The sequence below is a fragment of the Platichthys flesus genome, chromosome 17 (genome assembly GCF_949316205.1).
Source record: "Platichthys flesus chromosome 17, fPlaFle2.1, whole genome shotgun sequence".
NCBI classification, from domain to species: Eukaryota; Metazoa; Chordata; class Actinopteri; order Pleuronectiformes; family Pleuronectidae; genus Platichthys; species Platichthys flesus.
The window spans coordinates 19,673,997-19,696,487 of record NC_084961.1 but is presented as its reverse complement, the minus strand read 5'-3'; the positions used below and the strand labels follow the sequence as shown (position 1 = coordinate 19,696,487).

At 39.8% G+C, this 22,491-nt stretch overlaps 1 protein-coding gene across 1 annotated transcript in view; it reads right to left on the bottom strand.

Annotated features, from left to right (window-relative positions):
• Positions 1–1,108: 1,108 nt before the first annotated feature.
• LOC133972728 (thrombospondin type-1 domain-containing protein 7A-like) overlaps positions 1,109–22,491 on the bottom strand; it is a 132,957-nt gene continuing 111,574 nt past the window's right edge. Inside the window, exons 21-28 of the mRNA XM_062410306.1 lie at positions 21,350–21,495; positions 21,032–21,206; positions 18,413–18,586; positions 18,158–18,253; positions 15,884–15,966; positions 9,079–9,292; positions 7,623–7,710; positions 1,109–4,186 (exon numbers count right to left, since the gene is read on the bottom strand). Of these exons, the coding sequence (XP_062266290.1) occupies positions 4,099–4,186; positions 7,623–7,710; positions 9,079–9,292; positions 15,884–15,966; positions 18,158–18,253; positions 18,413–18,586; positions 21,032–21,206; positions 21,350–21,495 (1,064 nt within the window). The 3' untranslated portion in view covers positions 1,109–4,098. The remainder of the gene's footprint in view (positions 4,187–7,622; positions 7,711–9,078; positions 9,293–15,883; positions 15,967–18,157; positions 18,254–18,412; positions 18,587–21,031; positions 21,207–21,349; positions 21,496–22,491) is intronic.

Sequence of the window (22,491 nt, the reverse complement as noted above, 5' to 3'; positions counted from 1 at the left end):
CATCACCCAGCAATTTGTCTCCAGTTCATGGTTGGTCACAATATAGGGAGATTTATGAGGGATTATAGGGAGGACCGATAACTAATTTTTGTATTTTCAAGACATTGAACCGGAACATGTTAGTATTGCACACAACCTCTTACAGTTGAGTTGTTTCCCTTTTTTGTCTGAATCATCCTGGGAACACGGCTAGTGGTCAATGGTCTGTACTCTTCAAGTCTTGATGACCACTCAAAGCTTTTTTTTTAGCAATCCACCCATTCAAATTAGTATTTATAAAGCTCTATGACTGCTTTATAGACTTTTATCTGATCATTGTTACTGTCACATCAAAACTAAATCATGGTTTTCATAATGAAAATCAGGCCTACAAACTTTAAGAGATATGAATACTGAAATCCGAGTTGGTGGCTGTATTGCTACAGTGTTGTATTTTATTATGCATAAAATGCAGAGTAATCAGAGAGAGCCACATGTGAGGAAGTGCAATAGAAGTCAACAAATACCAATGTTTACCGAATTGAGTAGAAGAAACGTGATACACCTAGAATAGAATGTAATATTCTAACTTTTAATAACTTTTACAAGTTGAGAGGAATCAATGACATTTCTTGAGTAATAATATACTTTTTGTTCTTGGTAATTTTTTCCTAATGCTTTTTTAAAATGAATAATATTGAGCTTGACGTGTATAAGCTATAATAACAGGTCACGGTTTTCAAGTGTCGGAGATTACAACGTGACCTGTCCCAGAGTATCAAATCGAACAGAATTGTCTTTTTTGGCACAAACAACAATAAAGCGGTGTCACGTTTCCTCTGAGTATGATATCTCCACTCTGTATGGTGTGGTTAGAAAACATCTAAAGGATTACAGAAAGGTATAATATGTTATACATCGGAATAAATTGTAGAAGTCAAAATAGAAAAAAATGTCACAGATTACCCGAATTTACCCGAGTGTTTGCAGATGGGTGTTTGACTCACTGCACGACCAAAATATTATTCTAGATTTTCTTAACCAAAGCATCTAATTGGCTTTGTCATTTTGTAAAATACCAAAGTGTGATGTAATTCCTCACTTTAATTAACAACTGCAGCCTCCTGAACATATTTTACCTTCACCTCTTGTGTGATTGTGATACAATTAAATTAAGAATCAATCCATGAATTAAGAACAAATCTTACCTTCAATAATTGATAGATTATTAAAAATTACCTACGAGTCTCTAATATTCATGGACTAGATAGTCATTGTTGACTGAAAGATACTTCTGCTTCATAGTCAATAACATGAGAATGCACTTTCAAATATCCCCCTTGTTTATTATCAGCAATTAATTAAATACAAATAAACAAACAGTAGGAAATGGACAGATTTATCTGCAAATTTTTCACAAGGTTATCAATTTCCCTTTAAGCACACCCACATTCACACCTCCATTTTTTTTCTAGTTTTTATGTATCCATAACATCTTGTGTAGTAAAAAATGAAACATTATTATGGTACATGAACAATAATTTAAAAAAAAAGAAATATTTAGTGTTTGCAGATGGGTGTTTGACTCACTGCACGACCAAAATATTATTCTAGATTTTCTTAACCAAAGCATCTAATTGGCTTTGTCATTTTGTAAAATACCAAAGTGTGATGTAATTCCTCACTTTAATTTAACAACTGCAGCCTCCTGAACATATTTTACCTTCACCTCTTGTGTGATTGTGATACAATTAAATTAAGAATCAATCCATGAATTAAGAACAAATCTTACCTTCAATAATTGATAGATTATTAAAAATTACCTACGAGTCTCTAATATTCATGGACTAGATAGTCATTGTTGACTGAAAGATACTTCTGCTTCATAGTCAATAACATGAGAATGCACTTTCAAATATCCCCCTTGTTTATTATCAGCAATTAATTAAATACAAATAAACAAACAGTAGGAAATGGACAGATTTATCTGCAAATTTTTCACAAGGTTATCAATTTCCCTTTAAGCACACCCACATTCACACCTCCATTTTTTTTCTAGTTTTTATGTATCCATAACATCTTGTGTAGTAAAAAATGAAACATTATTATGGTACATGAACAATAATTTAAAAAAAAAGAAATATTTAGCACTTTATTTACAACTCATATTCCAAGAAATATAAATTAAACATTCCATTAATTTACTAGCAACTAATTCCACAGAATATTAAACTGCCATTCTCCAGCAACGATATGATGCCTCAATTCTAACAAATAATACAATGTTCAGTTTTGGTGACAGGACCCCGAGCTTTCATCAGGCAGTGATGTTAGGCAGCACTGTATGGTTTCAGTTTTCACATCAAATTGTTGCCGTACAATGATTCTTCCTGAAATGTGCTCTTATCAGTAGAAAAGCTCCTATATGGGATTTGATCATGGGATCCAAAGATCGACCAGGCTGATGTAGTCAGACTGAAAGCTCTTTAAGAAAGTGAGGCCACAACTCTTCCTCTCTGTGAAAGACATGAATGGAGAGTCTCAGTAAACATGAATGGATGAGTGACACCTGTAAGACAGAGCTGAATTTTTCTTTTCAGATGTGAACAGGAAGGAAACTCCTCCACAGGGCTAAGGACAGGGAATTGTTTCTTGTATGAAATCAAACTGAATCAAGACCAAAATGTCTAAAGAAGATAGAGGTACACTCTCTTTTTAGTTAGTAAAGATGTATCAGCCAAAACTTACTATTCGTAAACCTTCTCTAATGGTTGTTATTAGAAAATAGGGCAGAAGCAAAGATTCTGGGTTGAATTGCAAAATCTAGAAGGTGGGAGCACATCCATGAGCTGCGCAGAAACTGATGATTCACTTCAGGAATCATGAAAAATGACAAAAAAGTAGTAAAACAAGTTTGAAGGTTCAAACACTTTGACCTTTTGACATGATCGGGCATCGCGCCACGGAAAGTAGTTAGTTTGAAGCATAGTGAGATCGCAAAATAATTTAGACAATTTACGTAACAATCAAGAACAACAGAATTTATTGATTTTGCGTTAATAAATGTTGTAAATGTATTTGAGTATTTGATGTCATCCCAGGTTTACGTCTTTTGTTCCTCCCCTGTCACAGCTACAAAGTTTCGTGACGATGAATGTGTTTCTATGGGTCTCATGCACTCTGAATCCATAACAGTGACGTTTATCCATTAATTACAAAAGTAAAAGTCCTGAAGTCACAGTCAAAAGCTCGTCAGAGAATAAATTAATTCAGGCAGAGTTTGGGACGTGAACCTGTACATACTAGAAAGGTAAGGTTGAGACCACAATTAAAAAAAAAAAAAAAATCTATTTACACGGAGTCCCATCGTATCACATACAAGAGGTAATAGAAGAAAAATATTACAAACATTGGTGAGTTCTGTTTGCAAAAAACTGTACACCATCTTGTATTGAGAGAGGCAGTTTCCAATGGTGAAGCTAGACATAGGAACATATCATGCTGCACTAATATAGTGCAAAATTATGCCTGAAAGACAGAGAAGGGATAGGCAGGCAGAAGTGATGACGGCTCTGGGATTCATTACACTTTTTTTTTCCTCCTCTGGTTTTATCTTCTCTTCTCGTGAGATGGATCCAGGCAATAATAACACTGCAGGTTCTGAATTTTCCTAATGGGACAAAGAAGGGAGCGAGATTATCCCGCTCAGCTGAGGCAAAATTAACAAGAAGAGGATTTGTGCTTTTAGAGCAAAATCTTTTCGTGTGACCCTCTCCAACGGCCATGGTTTGGATGTAACTGGCAGTAGTAGATGGCAAGAGAAGCAAAGGCAGACTTCTGAAAGAAGACAGAGAATTCATGAAGGCTCTTTTGAAAGTATCAAAACGGAAATAAAATAAAAAAGATGACGACAGGAATATCAAGGCTGCTAATGGACATGGATTCAGTGTCTTGATCTTTGAGGTTTCTCTTTCCGTCAAACTCTTGTTCCTGGGATGTCTGTGTGTTGTTTGAACAATGCCCAGCGGCAGCCCTGACATCAAGGGGTTTCCATAGCAACCCTGTGTGCCCTACAGTAGGACGAAAGTCTCCAGCTCAGTGCGGTCAGAAGAAAGACCTCTACATATCAGCGTCTCCGTCGTAGGCGAGAGTCAGTGGCTTCAGTCTGTTGTTCATCTGCCGTCGCTGAGGCTTCTTTGGCTTTTTGCTGCAAAAAGAGAAAATGTTTAGTGAAGCAGGCCCGAGTGTGCAACCACAGCTTTGCTCATATGTTTTTCGCTCATCAAAATATCCTATTAGGTAATTTTTATATTTATCCGATGCAGAGAAGATGAGGTGAATTTGTATGTCAAAGAAAACAACTGCACAATCTCTGCCTTTGTCTCTGAAAGAAAGCTAAATTTGAACAGAGGTACGTATCTGGTAAAATGTTAATAGGGGGCAGCGTGGTGGTCTAGTGGTTAGCACTGTTGCATCACAGCTAGAAGGTTCTGTGTTCAAACCCAGGTTTGTGCCTCCTGATAGGTCAGCTGAACCAATGTCAACCAGGATTGCCCCCCCCCCCCCCCCCCCTGCTGCATGGTTTGTATTTGGCTTTAATTTGTCAAGTGATTACAATGTTGCTCTCCCTGGAAACTTGTTGGAGAAACTTATCCATCATGTTTTCAGGGCCGAGTAGGATGACAAACATACTCCAATGAGAAGGTGAAAACAATGAATCATATTATTTGATTCAGTTCAATGTGTGACTGAACGCAATGTGATCACAGCAACCTGCAGACAATAAGAGGTGATTGTGTCACAATCGAACAAATGTGAATTAAAAAAAATTCTAAACACAAACACACACACACAAACATATTGAATTGTCACTGAACTGCGATGCAACACAGACATAATTTCCCCATTTACAATTAATAATCAGCAGTCATTATGTTCACTGTAATGGATTAATTTACTCAATTGTTAATTTGCTGTGGAGCAATAAGTGGAAATTGCTGCTTCAAAGCCTGATAAAAAATAATTATTGTGGAATGCTTTGGAAAATGGTCCGCAGTGAAGTAGAAGTGATTTAGAGTAAATGGGATAAAACATGGAGCAACATTTGGTCCTGAGGAATTTCCATGCAATTATTTATCAGTGCAGATACAGTGTTTGGTTGTGTCTCTGATCAACACACACTATCACAGGAGAATGAAAAAACACAGCATGTACCACATGGTGGATAAATGACTTCATCCACTTGAGCTCATTGATGACATGATGATTATCTGGCACGACATGACATGAAATGTGGATGGATGACCACAAGATGGTAGCAGAGGAGAACGCATTACATTTGCGATTGGGCTGCAGGTCGACAATCATTACACGCTGGATTCGAGGCTCAGGAGGAGGCAGCGAGGTAAGCGCGTAGGATCAGATTATAGTCAGGTGTTAAGGCGATGGAAACAACACCTACACTTGAATCTTGGAAATCTAACACTCACATCTTTCTATTGCAGGGGTTGGCTAAAGTTGTTGTTACTTTCAATATATTCTACCACTTAAACCTAGGGGTACACTTGAAATCATGACCTCGTCCCTCATGGCCCTTTAAACACAAGTTTATAATGATAATAATAATAATGATAATAATAATGGCACTGTAAAAATCTAACAGAAAACATAGTAGATGAGATATGTTTTCAGGTACATAACCAGCAAAAGATGAAAATATATTTGTAAACCTGTCAGTAGAGATTTACCGCGTAGCAGTAACAATGGGTTTCAATTGAATGTTTTCTGTGATAATCTGCATGCTGCTACACAGGCTCATCTAGCCCAACACAGATGGGAGCACTGATCATTTATCTTTTGTATTTAATTGTTTATGCAAATCAAAACATTTTCTTTCCAAATCCAGTAAGAAAATATACTTCTGTGTGACTGATACAGAAGCTTTGATCAGCTAAGCCCTTAAAGGAATCATCCGTTACTGGGGGACTTATTTGCTTTTACATATAAAAGAGCAAACATTGAATTTGTGTAGTTCGGACAGCTCACCTCCAGGAAGTGATCCACTAACATGAGTCAACAGGCACTCTAGGTGTTTGGCTACAAGTGGAAGTGAGTATCAGGGAGGTGAGGTGAAGCCATTTCTAAGTGATGAGGGTTTCAAAGGGAGGTGGTAGAGGTGGCAGTGCCTGCTGCTGCGGTTGTTGTTGTGATGGAGGTGGCTCTTGGAGCTGGGCCTCATAGTGCTGCTCCTGCTGCAGATGTGGTCGGAGCAGGCCGAGCTGCCGTAACTCGTCTTGCTCTAGTTTCTGGCAGGCGGGACATGTGTAAGGCATCGGGTCCATCCAGTAAACCCCGTCTGAGGGGGACTTGGACCCCGACTTGCGGCAGAGGCAACAACCACAATGACTGAGCAGGGAGTGTGAGAATGGAGGTGGAGAAAGAAGAACAAGAAATGATAGGGCAAAATTATGAACTCAAAGACAAACGAATGAATGAATAAATGAAGGGATGAATGAATTAATGAAAGAATGAACAGGAGCAGTGATGTAATGAGGTCAAACTCAACATGATTATGACAAAGTGTCATACTGATGCTGTTCTCAAGACAATTGAACCTAATCTTAATTAAAAGACTAGACTGCTGAAATTCTTTTAATGATCGAAACACATTTCATGACATTTTTAATTAATTACGTATAAAACAAACCGGATTTTTCAAAAAGGAAATATTCATTAGGGATTCAATACTGATATCAGATATCAGGCTGATACTCACTCTGATAGCTGAATCAAGTGCTATTGACGATATGCCCATCTACTCTGTCTAGCTGTTACAAAACTCAGTGTTACTTCAACCAGGAAGACTTTCTTTATGACTAATTTATTCACAATTCTCTCCCCCCACTTTTTCTTATCAGCGGACAATGAGTTTCCACTAATCCAATCAGAAATAAACCACAGCCTCAAACAACCAATCGTGTCGTTGCTGTCAACCTTTAAATGTGTCCTCCTTTCTTTTGCAGCCAGCTCTGCCTATGACCCCTCACCCTAAACAACCCCAGTCCCCATCTGCAGAAGCCTGGTGGAGGCCAGAAGAGTCTCAACCACACAGCCTCACCCCGTTTCAGCCATGAAGGCATCAATAGGGTAAAATTGGCAGAAGTCCCGCATTGAAGTCACTTAACTTTCTCCGCTTGTTGTATGGCTACATGCATCAGCAGTACAGCAGTAGAGCCTACCTGCAAGCTGGAGGAAGAGGGCTATGTGGACCAAAAGCAAAAGGTCAACAGTTCGGAGGTTTTGTTTAAGATGAGTTGATAATACATTTCCTTTCTTTTAAGAACAAACAAACCAAAATCGGTTTCAGTGGTATTATAGACTAATTTTGTCTGAATTAAGTCTGTTTTTAATACATTCTTTATGTGTTTATTACTTTCATCCACTATTCATTTTATTGCTTTTACTTCCCTTTGATTCCCAGTCCATTCTTTTTTAAGGCAGTTACCATCAGTGACAAACACGGTTCTGTCCTTTACACTGACCCCCATTACATCACTGACTGTAGGTAAATGACGGCATGAGTGGTAAGTAAAGACGATGGAGTCCGAGCAGATATAAAAGACCCTTAAGTGTTGGTACATTACCATGCTAGGTATGTCATGGAGATTATAAATACGAGCAGAACAAAGGCTCCTGCTGCGACTCCATACACCCAGGTCTTCAGCTTCCCATCTGCAAAGAGAATCCAAGATACAAAGAGTTAATACACAGTTAAGGATATAAACTCAGGTGTACGGTGGGCTAGGAACATTATTATGTAATTCTGAGAATAAGGAAACTTCCATTTTCTAGAAAAAATTATTCAAACCTTCTTCTGTGCAGATAACTAGATACAGTTTTTTTTCTGTCAATTTCTTGAACATTGTACAAGATTTGTGTGGATTTCTCAGAGAATAATTTATGGATTTTGAAAACAAATCAGGAGTTGGGAAAACAAAACAGGCATGTTCAAGCCGCTGAGTTTTGCAATTTGGTGCAGATCTAAATAAGAAATCATGATCTAATGAATGTGAATGTGGTTTCATAAGTGGACTGTTAGGGCTTGGCGGAGGTATGTACTCCCTTAGAGCCCTTCTGGTTTAGCATAGGCGTTTTGCAGCTCAACAGCACTACACACTCTAAAGCAGCTTAAACACAAACTAAACATGAGAACCTTCATGGAGGAGGATTTATTGCAGAGCTGAATTAGTTTCAGATAAACTGCCCATGACTCTTTCGTTTACTGTGTTCATTTCCTTCTCTGAGCTTAAGGGGGCAGTATAGTGTGACAATAAGTCATGTCCGCTGATACAAAGCCTTTAACTGCAGCACACAGCACATGCAGGAGAGATGTTGACTGCTAAATTTGCTGTTGTAGTGCAACACCTTTGTCTATAAATATGCTGTGATGAATCCGTGTTAATGAGAAAAGATTACAGAGTCAGTTCATGTGTGTTCCGCTTATATGATTCCTCCTTGTGGAAACCCAATTAAAAAGGCAGCCTGTTATTTCAATATGCACAAGGAGATGAATATTTGATTGGCGACTGTTTCAGAGTTGTAGTCCTTCTCCATCCCTTCATTCCAATTTGTTATATTCTGCATTAATGATGTCATTTAAACATGACCTCCTTCCTGTTCGCTTCCTGCATTTATCTTAACTTTTCCTCTTTTTATTAGATCTGATTTGTATCCCTTTCCTACATTTCCCTGTGACTTAACAGCATTCTGTCTGTCTCCTCTTTTTTCTCTTTCCTGTGGTTCATCAGTTGTTCAGTACAACAACCCCCCCCTTCCTCTCCCTCTCATTTTAACACCCTCATACCTTTTATCTTTTTCGATATCAGTTTTTCATCCACTCCGCATGACACCTTCCTATCCCTGTCTCTTGTCTTTCTCTGCAATATTTCTCATTGTTACTCTTCCTTTGCTATTTTTAGCTGCTGCTATTACTTCTTTCTACTAAAAACTATTTTCTGCAATTTAAACTTGTATCATTCAACATCAGGTCAACACGAGTTCCAGCAGTGGGATATGTCAGACTGTATTGAGATGCGTTACCTGGACCAAAGGGCTGCAGGAACCAGGTGCGTCCAACCCTGCTCGGTGTGCTGGCTGCAGGCTGGGTGGGATTCAAGGCTCGGATGGTCTTGACATCAGCCCTGTTGTCGCCTGCGGTAGGGATCTCCAGCACGGGGATGAGGGTACACTGATCCAGCTGACCATCCGATGACATCACCTCAGTGTAGCCCTCTATACAGCCGCACACACCCACCTGACACAGGGAGGAGGCAGGTTTAATACGGTGACATGGACATACTCTCCTCTCTACTCTTTCTTCCGCTCTCTGTCCTCTTACTTCCCAACTCTCCCTCACCGCTAACACTGCTGCAACAATCCGACAATGTAAAAACAATGCTGCACAAAATCAGGAGAACACGTCCACTTCTCATTCGGAGGGTGGCAAAGGTTCTGGTCCTCCACTCCTTTCACTGGTTACTGGTAGCTGCCCGCATTCGCTTCAAGACAATAGTACTTGCGTACCGTGCTGTGACGGTTTCGGCCCAGCCCACATCCACCCCTTGAAGCAGTTTGTTGTGTGCCAGTTCTGAGCAAATCAACCAAAAGCTGTTTTTCACTTCTCATAGGTTTAATGTCAAAATAGTTTCAAGAGGCCTAAAGAGAGGCCTCTTTTCCTTCTTTCATTCCATAGCGATCAGTGAAGATTGTATATCTCTGTTTCCCTTAATGGGTTTTGCAATTGAATCATGTTTTTTATTTTGTGACAAAATATACTTTGGTGACTGATATTTACACACATGAATCCTACCTGTAGTCTGGGATTTAGCATGGAAAATATGGAGTGTAGTTTGTGTTTGCAGCGCAGCCCTGCAGTCAAGTGGTGTTTGATATGTTAATGTTAACACCCGCTTTATTCTCTTTTGATTCCAGATTTTTTTCATAACTTTTTAACTTTACTATTTATATGTCTGCTATTCTTCCTTTAATCCTCTTCTTTCCACTTCCTACCCTCTTTCAATATTTCTATTCATATTTCCTCTAAATTCTTCCATCCTTTTTCTTCTCTTTTTTAATAAATGTTTTTCTTCAACTTGTCTTTCTTCTTGTTTGCTCAATAGCTTATTAGATCATTGCTCAGTCCTCTCATTTTCCTTTCTTTCAGTTATTTCTTAGTTTTTCCCCACTTTCTTTTCTTGGTTCTACAGTATATTCTTGCTGTTCTGCCCTTAATTATTTTCCTTTCTTTCTTTTCTCCCTTCTATTCTGTCTGCCTCCTGTTTTCTCTATTCTCAATCATTTTGCAACCCATGCGATTTATCTCGCCGCCCCTCAGGAGTAGTACCAACCCCCAGGCTGGAAACTGAACATGAATAATCAAACACAGAAAAATGCCGACACAAGCTGAATAAACACAAGTGGGGGGAGGGAGTGGGTTGATGAAGAGGAGGGGAGAAACGATTTAGAATGAAGGCTCAAATGATTTCTGGACATTCTACCAAAGTTCATCTTACCCTCGGTCAGTGAACATCTATCAACCCGTCACTTTCCTTCAGTATCATCCTACTTTGATTCTGTTGTCAGAGATTCAATATAAAGCAGCAGAGCTGGTATGTTGTTGTTGTTGTTTTCGTTGTTGATACATTTCCCTCTGGAATGTTTACTTGATCACTTCAGGAAGCACCTTTTTTTTTATATTTTGGTAACATCCACCATAAGAAACTCCCCTTAGTAAACTCACTTCACTTTTGTCTATAAACACAATGTATTAGGTCCTCTTCACAGCCAGGTTCACTATTAACATTGCATCCATCTCTAGTTATCCAACAACATGCTATTGGTTAGTTCATGTGTCTCCTGTCAGCTGATCAGATTTCCCTTACCTGCTCTATAAACACATAAGAGAGAGAGTGAAACAGTGAGAGAGAGAGAGAGAGAGAGAGAGAGAGAGAGAGAGAGAGAGAGAGAGAGAGAGAGATAATGTGCTCAGCCGTAAAAACTAAGATTTTACCCATTTCAGATGGCCCAAAAAAAAATGTTAATCAATATTTGTCACTGCCCACAAACAAAATTAGTGTTTGGGAGACAATAAGGAATCCAAAAATAGGGGGCGAGCCTGTCGCCAATTGGTGAGGGTGTATGCAATGTGTCCAAGGAAGAAATGATATACACATTGCTAAATAATTGGACCACCTATGTCTGAGACCATATGGCCTGCATGATCAAATTTAAAATGCATTCCCAATGCTTTTTGGGTGTGTTCACGCCAGAACTTACAGCTGACTCAACCATGGGCTGTGTAAAATACAATAAACTGGAATCTCTTTAGAATACAGTTTGAGTTTGAGTGGGAGTTTGAGTGTGAGGATAAGAGATGCATATGTGAAGCGTGGTGGAGCGTCTGAACTGTCTTTATTTGAGTCTTTTGGGTTGATTGACCTTGTTATTGTTATTCAGTATTTTTTTTGATCAATTGTGTCTTTGATCTTAAAAATGTGTCTGGTACAGACAGAGCTTTGTAAATGTCTGCAGGGGAAACTGTGCTTTCCAAAGGTAGTTTAGAGAATGAGATTATTTAAACCCCTCAGACTGGTTGGTATTTGGAAACAAGGTTATATATTAAAGTGTTGAGGCTGTTTTTGTTAATGTCGGAGTTGCATCAAATAGCAGCTTTGATAAGGCTTTGATTTAGCTGTGCAGTCGCATCCCCAAATCAGCTTTATGACAGTGCTATGGTTTGATGATGCTCTCAGTTCTGTCAGACTTTGTGTTTGATAGTGTAGGGTGGTGTCTGTGTGTGGGTGCAAGAAACCACCCCTCCTCCATATCTTGCTCTCTCTCTCTCATCCCTGATTCCATTCATCACCCTGCAGGGGATCCCCAGCTCCACAACTATCTCTGGAGGATGGCTTCAGAAGCCTACGCCATGCAAACAGGAGCAGCAGGAGTTCAACAGCAGACAGAGCAGGGAATGAGGGATCATTTGCATCTGCTTAGTGGCAAACAAAGAAAAGGAAGTATTTCTCATCATTTTATAGGACACACACACACACACGCACACACACACATAAATGTTAATATGTATTTACATGTATTGTGACATACATAATTTAAAATGTCATGTCAGACGCACATTCCCTGTATGGGTCTTGCACTATACACACACTGTGTAACTTGGCCTGCATACCTTTCATCTACCGCCTTCTCTTGCTTCCTTGCTTCTCTATATCATAAAACTGCATCCTCAAATCATTTATATTCTGTTCCGTGGTGATTTCTACCATGTGGCATATAGTATATTTGCACCCTTAAAACATCATTATAACTAGTTCTGACAAGCATTCTTAAATCTTTTGAGATTTGCTATGAAAACCACAAGTCACGGCTTGTATGTAATATATAACAAGTCAGAACCATGGACAGCGTCAGCAGGAGAGCGCAAGACATGTGACGCCTCTACCTTATATCAAATATATAACACACCTTACAAAAAATAACACCACTTAACAAAAGCCGGTTTTAAATGACTAATCTGTCATACCATGGAATAACTGGCAGCACAGGCTGTTTCTTCTCTATAGCAGAAAGGTCTTTTCGTATTGCTGGCACAGGCAGGAAGTGGCAGTTGGCAGAAATGAGTAGGAGATGTGGATTCACTGATTCATTTCCAGACCAGTTATCAGTCTGACAGTTATCTGATGTGATGACATGACAACAATGCACAGCTCAGTCAGCCCAGCTTCTTTTTAAATAAACACGTTTTTTTTAGTTTTCAAACACTATGCTATTGAGGATTTATAATTTATATTATAAATGATATTATTAACAGTACATTAGGGTTCAAAATTAGAATGGATATTCTCCTATTTGACTGAAACCATTTGTAACTGCCTGACAAACACTGACTCTTAAGATCCATACCTAAACTCCCTGGCATTGGATCCACTGTTGAGAGCAGTGACCCTTGACCTTTCTTCTGGTACCCTGAGGATTACATGAACATAACCTATACCTCCCTTAGTGCCCAAGCGATGCTATCAGTACTTCAGAGTTTTAGTGAGACATTAATGGGCCACTATAAAGATTTAGCACTGCTTTATAGTTAGCAGACTCTCAATGAAACCAAGAATGGTTAAGGTTGAAGCAGCAGAGGCCAAGACATCCTGAGTTTCAGTCATCAATCTGAGCCATTGTACCCTACATTATATATAATTGTGGTGGTCCCTTCCCAGTATGCCTGTGTGTTTGAGTGTGAGTGTGGTCTTCCGTGTGTGCATGCTGTGAGAGGCTCTGTCAGATCCATATCATCAACAGCTCTGTCCGGAAGCTGTTTCTGTACAACTCAATTGCAAATCTGTGTCCGAGGGTCCATGAATGCACCTCGTAGGAATAAATCAGCGGACATTTGGGCTTAAAACTTGATGTAAATTACCTTGTTTTGAGTTGAATATGAATGCTTGCGGGCACTTGGATGACACAACACAAGCAGTATGGAGGCATATTGTGTTTTTTCTGTTGTTTAATTACATCTGAAGAAGAAGTCGCGATTGACTTTGACTGTATTGGATTTTGCTCCAACGCTGTTTAACCATGAAACAGAAGGGTGTTGTGGACTCAAACACTTCACCCACTCCTCCATCGGCATAGGGTTGAGTAGAATATGAGTGAATTTTTTATTTTTCGGTCAACAATCCCTTTAAGCCTGCATGTATCACTATAGCTGGTGCAATTGTATAAAACAGCTGCTGAGTTGCTGGCCTCACGCTTTTCAGCGGCTGATGCCTGAGAGTACAAACACCGGAGCACTGGCAGGTCCCAGTTCAGCCTGACATTTCAGCCTAACAGCTGTCTGAGGAGAACACCATTGATTATCCTCCTTCTCTCTCCAAGTGCAACTTTAAATTCTCCCCTGGTAGTCACTGCAAATTAGACTCAGTGTGTCATGCATTTATTAAAGCAACACTATGCAACTTTTTTTACACTTAAAGTAGAAGCTACAAAACTAGTATAATGATTCACTGACTCTTTATAGGGAGAGTGGTCCCACTTTCATTACCACTCCTCACTCCGAAAGTCTGGCCTTGCTCAGTGTAACTTTGGTGAGTGGGTATATCTCCTGTGAGAAGAGTGGAACTGACTGAGAGTCAAAATGGCCAGAATCTGGTCCAGCAAGTTCAGGAATAATGCTAAACTGTATATAAGTTAAAACATCTTAGAAGGCATTAAAAACGGGTTTATCTCCAATATTCAGTGAGGACATTTGTTAAATATCAAGAATTCTAAAGAGAGTTTGGTATAGTTGTTACAGAACCCATGCTCATCTGGTTTAGGAAGCAGGGGATCATGGGTAATATCCACTCTCCGTTGTTTCAGTTGATGTCAGTCTCTGCTGAACAGATTGATTGATTAATTGATTGATTGATTGATTGATTGATTGATTGATTGATAGACTGTGTTTTTTCTTAACATGAAAATATCACCCAAGATTATTAATTGTCATTTGTGACATTGCTGCTCAGTAATAAGTGTTTTGCCCTAAGCCCATCTAGTTTTGTTTTTAAAATAAATCTTTCATTTTATGAGAGTGAAGCATTGTGATTGCCTTTGTTTCACTGCTTTAAAGTGGTAAGAATCAGCCAACTAGAGTGCTGTGGGTTTGATTTCCTCCAATTGGCTGTTCTCCACAACGTTTTAACTCATCAGCCTTCATAGTGGAGGACAAGCCTAGAGGGTCCTCACTGATACCGCACAACCGAGGACAATTATCTAAAAAACAGTACAATACACCAGGGAAGAGAACAAAAGATGCTTAGAGACCCCAGAAGTAACCAAAACATACCCCAAACGAGGCAAAGACACTCCAAAATAGAAGTATCAAAAATGCAGAGAGATGACAAGACAAGCACAAAGACATGTGGAGACCTTATACTGTAGTTACCAGAAGGATGGTGTGAGATCTCAAGAGAAGCCAAAGGCACCATACGACAGAAATGCAGAGTTACAGTAATTATGCTGTTTCAGCCCAGTGCAGTGCCCATTCTAAACCTGTCTGTTGGGAATGGGCTGTTTTCTTGGCCTATGTTAATGATCCTGAGCTACTTAAGAATGAATCATTGTTAGTAGTTATTTGTTTCTGTGCTGGACGTTGTGTGCAGAGCTTTTTAAAAAAAGAAAGAAACATAATTTAATACTGTTCACATCTGTGGCTAGTAACGAGTCTGAATGATTAACACAACCTTTTCGGAATAAAACATCACAGAAACAGAACGAACGCTGTGCTTTTACACTGAAGACAACTTGCTAAAGAGGAAGTGATCTACATTGCTGCCATACGAGAGATCTGTTTTTGCGGTACCCACGAATATGTGTGATAGATATAATTAAATAAAGATAATGAGGTGGTGATTTTAACCCAGTTGCATTCTGCTGGTGTAGTTTATCGGACATGTTCAAGTCGATATGCAAACTGGCAAACTGCCTTGCCCCCACTGACACACCACACTGCAGGTCGCCTGTTTAATAATATTTTATAAATATTAAACTTATTACGCACCCAAATCGAAATGAATCCAGCACTGCATTTTGCTGGGCCATTAAGGACACATGCCAAGTTTGAAGCCGATTAGATGAGGTGTTCGTAAGATATGCATTCCACGCACAAATAAACAGACAGACGTTTGTGGAATTAGAAGGTAGAATAAATAAAAGAGATCTGCCAATATCTCACACGCATGACCCCAATTCCTGGAGCTACAGCTTCAATACAAATACCAACAGGGAAACCAGAGCTGCGTACTGTGGATCTGACATCTGTCCATAGATTTATGATACCCTGGTAGTCACTCACCTCTGTGCAGAGGGAACGTGGCTTGGTGCAGGGCGGGTCGCAGGATCGGTCAGCAATCGGCATGGAAGTTGCCGGGCATCCACCTGCAGGGCAAAGGCCAAAAAGGTCAAACTCCCCTGTCGTTGACTAATGTTTCAGTCATCTTAAGATTTTGGAGGATGCTAGGTTACAATATCACAGTCTAGCCAATATTACAGAACAAATGTGTCCTAGATTTCAAACATTGCACCTCTGCAGATTGTCGAGCCGGAGGTGGTAAAGCTGCAGCTCTCTTTGCTGTTGTCTGTTTGAAGACGACTTTCGCTAAGTTTCAGCTCTTTAGTACAATGAGCCTCGCCATGCAGTGCGACGCTTGAATAAGTTCATAATTATGAGATCTTTGGAAAAGCACTAAAATATCACTTAAATCTCCAGACTAATTGGGGCAGCAGTATTTTCTTGCTGAGGCTGACATACTGCCTGAAGGCTGTGAGTGTACCTTCATGCAGAAGAGATGGGATATTATTTCCATTAACCATTGTGTGGCATTTTATTACATTAAAAGCTTTGTTGGGGAAAAACATCACACAACACATAAAGAGTACATATTAGATGTGCAGATTAATGTCTATACCCTCAGTGGAAATCTAATCAATACATCAGAAGGAGTTCGGAATTAGTGTGAATAGCTTATTGTCCTACAGCGAATTCATTCCGACAGCTGCTGCACTCACCAATATATGGATAATTTGAATGGTCATCACCTACATTGGTAATCCATGAGCATGTCTGTGTGTTGGATGATAGATACAATATCTAAATTGCTGAGAAAATCAAACTGCCTGCTTGGATTCCTCAACTGTGAAACCAGATCAAAGGAAATGTTCCCCATACAAACTGGGGAATACTCATTACTAGAATTGGTAGAATTATTTTATCCAATTATTGCTATCCAATGTAGTGCTTTGGGGCCAAGGGGAACTCTTTAATTTCAACAACTCTTGTGTAAATCAGTGGAATGGCAAGAGGGACATTTTTGGAAGAACCAGGGCAGAAGTGGTCATTCAGTCACTTTTAAATAGGGTTCATCCAAGGTTTTACTGAGAGAATAACGATACAGGGTAAGGAGCGTGCACTCCCACTGAGAATAAAATAAGCTGGATAACGCAGATAGGCGGTACAACTGACAATGATTCAACCAGCAGACACTCAGAGAAAACACATGTCTGTGAGACCACAGTAATCTATCAGGGCCTTTTGAATATTTATCAGGCAGAATGCTCAGGGAGCGAGCTGAGTAGGAATATGCATGAGGGGAACACCACTGCTTGCCAGGCAACATTCACAAGAACTGTGGGAAATGTGGAATGCCACAGATATGCACACCATATGGAGTATAGCGTACACTGACATTTCTTGTTCACTCAGACACAGAGCTGAATATTATAAACCCACAATTATTTAGGTGCAGAGGTTAACGCTGACATGTGATGTACGATGAGATTAAACTGAGGCTGTAAATGTGACACTGCTGCAGATTAAAAACCTCATCTGCTTACAGCTTCCTAGAAGTCGCTGTCAAGAAATGCTCAAAGTACTATCTGGGATTCTGACATGCTGGATGAGACAGTTTTAAGTAAGCTTATCCACAGTATCCCCTTGCCACGCAGACCTTGTGTGTCAGAGCTGAAGTGAGAGTTTGGAGCTCATTTAGGTCACATTTACATCCATTATATCTGATTCAAGCTCCAGACCAGTAGAGATAATAGCTGAGCTGCTCTTTCTTTCTGATAAGTGAGCAAACTCAATTTGCCAATATGCTATGCCTGTTCAATGCAGGTGCATTATTATTCATCTTGAATTGAGCTTATTGAGAAAATAATGGTTAAATTTGCATGTGATGAATATTAAGACATATTGAAGTGATACAATGCTAAAATGAAAGAGCCACATTTTTTGTCAAAAACTTGAAGCTACACTAAAACGCCATTCACAGCAGAGGAGTGTTGGACTGCACGGTTTACCGTCAATCCACTGTGAAAATAATCATTCCAGTGTATTTAAAAGCTCAACGATTAGTAACTGTTTCCACCAAGTCATTGTGTGTCATTGTCTTGCCGCCTTTCGGATCAATCTCAGAATATGGCGAACATGGTTTACAAGCCTACATGCCATTGGTCAAGAGTATGGCCTTGTGAAACAATGCTGCAATAGGTTTTAAGACAGCTAGTGATGTATTGTATCGTACCAGTAATAATTGGAAGGAAATATATATGCGTTATTCATAATGCTTACCTGTAACATTAAGTCCATCTGAGCGCTGACACCAGACTTGGCGTGATGCGCCTCTCCATGGTGCAGTCACCCACTTGTATTCAAAACACTGGCCGTCTGAAGGAAGAACAAGCAGTGTGGGTGACAATGCAAAATCTATTCTCAATTGCATTATATTTAAAGAAACAGACACAGCTGCCAGTTTATTTAATGTACAATCAAACTGAATTCAAACATCAGTCTACAACGGTTAGCTCTCTGCCTTCTCTGACTGACCTGTACATGGCCGTGCCTCCATCTCCTGCTCTGGACACTGCAGCAGGTTCTCTGGATCCTGGGCCACCACGGCTCTGGAGCGGACCTGGACAGATCCGAAGCCCAGGTCATCGCCACTTACGCAGCTGAGCTGGCACGGACTCCAAACGGTCCAGTCCTTCAGGTAGCACTCTCCTACAAACATACAATCATACACACACACACACACACACACACAGAGCCACAACTTTAGTCAAAAACTACAGACCTTGTGGGCAAAGGCCTTTACCACAGACCTAATTGAATTGTTACACATCACATGCAGCTCCAGTTGAGGCAACATTTCAGCAAAAGGCAATGTGTGTTCAGCAAATTCAATCATCGTGTCTGAGCATTGATTAATATATTTTTATTTAAGAACTTTTTTTTTATTTAAATTGTAACTACTCTCTGGTAGTATAATGGAGATACTGTTTCAAAATATGTCTTTAATTTCTTGAAAATCATTAACTGATTATTACCATATACTATATATACAACTCATCTCAATACCCCTCCAAGTTTTAGGCTTTTACTGCTAAAACCTTGATGCCTAAAGTGATGATGGGTTTTCATGGGCAACGGCTGACAAAAAGACGTAGTGGGATGGATATGTTCACTTTATACTTACAACTAATAGATGTTACAAAATAAAGATTCAAAACATCTCAGCAGGAAATTCAATCAAAAATGACAAATTTGAATAAAGAAGCTTTGCAGCAAATCAGGGTCAAGAAGCTTGTAGAGGTTGATTGATTGATTGGCAGCATCATTACAAACTGAACATTTGAAAACGGCAGACAGTGAAAACTGAATAACACAGGCTCTCACCTGATATTTGCAAACTATCATGGAAGGATATGAAATATTTCATTCAGCACATCCCATCAAATGTCAACGTAGCTCAGTGGACAGTGGGAGGCTGTGTGTCTTGACAGAGGTCAGTACCACCCATAAAAATGAAATGAAAATCAAACTTCCTCTCAAATATTTTCTTTCCTTTATTACTGCTCAGAAGCATGATGCTCTCAGCAAAGAGAGGATTCTCAGTTAAATAGGTTACACTGCTCTCTTTTTTTGGCATTGGCTGACACAAGCACATCCCTACACATTGAATTAATCATAACCTATCAGAAAAAAAAGATCAAGTAATTAAGAAGAGATGTGCAGAATCACATTCTCTGTCTCACCTCTATTAAAGGGATAGTTCACCCAGAAATTAGAATTGTCTTATTATCTTCTCAGCCCTATAGCGATAGTGTCACTTCGATGACACTATACTGCGGACACGTAATGTCAGCACAGGAGCAGTATGGATGCATGTTGGTATTTTTCTATTGTTTTATTATGTCTGAAGAAGGACTCATCATTTACTTCAATCCAATTGGATTCTACTCTAACAAAGTTTAGCCCTGACTCTTTTTTGGATGAGCTATCCCTTTAAGATACGTTTCCATCAGTGTAACTGCTTGTTTTCAGTTAGTCAGTGAGAGAGGACAGGAAACGCTCCGGATCCTCCGAGTCCTTTTTGACCTTGTTCTCCACTCGTCCCCACTAAGCCAATTAGCTTCATTCTGGCCTGATTACGCCTACACATAATCCAAGCTGGAGTAGTCTGTGTAGAGCAGATATACACATGTACATACACACTTGTACACACACTGCAGCTGCTGCAGCTTAGCAGCAGCTGAGAGGCCTTCACCGAGGTACAATAAAACCCGGCTGCCACGACACATCCCTTACCAGCTTTGTAAACGCTTCCCACATCATCCTTGGCCTCCCGCCTGTTAACATCAGCTCAGCATTGTGTGCCACACTCTGGAGCTCTTGAAGCTCTTACAATCAAAATCATTTAACAGTAAGTGCTTCTGGGGTCATTCTTGTCATTGTGAAAAGGTGCGCTGAGCACAATTGCTAGTACTTAAGAGTCATCATGCTGAGAAGGGCCACACTTTTTGTTGTACCCAGTTGACAGTGTCAAGTGGTTACACTGGGCACACACCGCACAAATCCACCATGAATTGTTTGCCACAACAAATTTACTTTTTCTTATATTTCTTTGGCATTTCTACGCTGTGAAGGCAGAGCAATAAACGGTCGGGCTGACTGTGAGTCAAACTGAGAACACACAGGTTTTTCTCCATATTCAGTATGTTCCCAAACCACCCTGCTTTTTTGAGGGACTTGTCAGAAACATTCATAATAATAATAAACAACACTGAAGATGTGATCATCTCGTTTTGATTTACTTTTCTGGAACTATCAATGGACACAATCTAAGTGCCTAAAAAATTCACAGATAACTTTGGGACTTGGAGTCGTTTTATTCACCAACATGTCATGTTCCATAATCTTGTTGGGCCGTGATATTTGGAAGAAATTATATTTGCCTGAGTAGTTGATAAGACATTGCTCTGCGTTGTGACAAACTCAGAAAACATGTTTTTAATTGCTTTACATGGTCACAAATATTTTTCTAAATTAGTTTTCGGTTCTAAATGTTCTTTAAATCAACCTATCAGTGAATCAGCAAATTTTCTTCAGCTCTACCTCGCACAGGTAAATGTAAAATGAATGTGTTACAGTATGTTGAAGACCCACCTGGACATGGAACAGTACAGGGTTCCTGCAGAACAATGTGTGTGTCTCCGTCCACCGAGGGGTCCAGATCTCCGCACAGCTCGTCATCCACCAGGCTGATGTCCTGCTCACCCGAACTCTCCGACACAAAGCATGACACGTTCCTAAAGCGCAGGCCTTCTCCACACCTTGCTCCCTGATGAGAGGGGAAGAACAGACGCGTATGGGTCAAACACACAATTTTAGATCAACTCTAAGAAGTAGTCCTTTGGGGATTCACTCCCCGAGTAACATGGTGTTCATGCTGTGTTGAACACAGACAGATGTTATCCCACTGACCTCAGACTTGCACTCAGACCAGGTGCTATATCTCCAGCTGTAGCAGGGCTTCACTAGACAAGGCTTCCACTGAGCCATCTGGGATGGACACTGTCTCCCGTCACCCTGAGGAGCCTGGACCACTGTCCGTCTTCTCCACAGCTTGCCTGCAGGGTGCCAGAAACAAAGACAAACTTTGTATTTTCGGAGTTGACTCGAGATGTGAAATGTGGGGTCTCCATACGTCCAAGATTTGTAAAGATGAGGAAAACAGGGTGCTCAGAGCCGAATGGAGTCTGATTGATTTGATTTAAAATCTATCTCACTTCATGTCAGAGTATGTTATGCAGTGTTGTGGAACTGATGACTTACTTACTGCTTGAGTTTGGATATTTTACCCTGAGTTCTCAGTTTCCCTGATTTCCTTTGAAATTTTAATAATTTTCCCTCTTCAATAAAGGCTGTGAATCAAATGTTAGTCCGCATGAAGGTATAAAGCCGACCACTAATTAAGGTGTAAAAAAAAGAAAAGATGGATATTCTCTGGCGATGCACATAATAAATAGAATGTAATGCTACTGTCCACATCATTAGATTCATCTGTGCATGAATTTCAACTGTCATGTCGTACATGTGTAAAAATGACATGCAACACCAATAATTGAAATTACTTGATATAGAATGGGTAGAGGTCGAAGGGGATAAATAGCTTCAACATGTTTTGATTCTGACTCATCTTGTAGCCACATGACAAGCAATCATCGTTTAATTAACTGAATGCATTTTAAAAGAAAAACGACAAATGGGGGCAGTTTTGAAAGGCTTTTAATGTGAAGCATCTCCGCAGAAAGTGTGGGATTTCAGTGGTGTTATAAGAATACCATCTCATTCACAAAGAAATAATAGACAACCTGAATGTCTTGAAAATAGTTAATGTTATTCAATGTGACTTGCAATGTGATACTTCTTGACTTTGAAGCATCTCTATGCAGCATCTGGGCTGTTTTCTCCAGTTACTTCATGACCTGAAGTTCATGTGTCAGAGAATAAACTCTGAATCCTCTGAATAGTTTCCTGTAGTCTCTAAATATTCATATTTCTTTCCTGTCAAAATTAAACCAGTGACTTCCTTAGGTTAGGGATATGATTCAGAATAAAGCAGG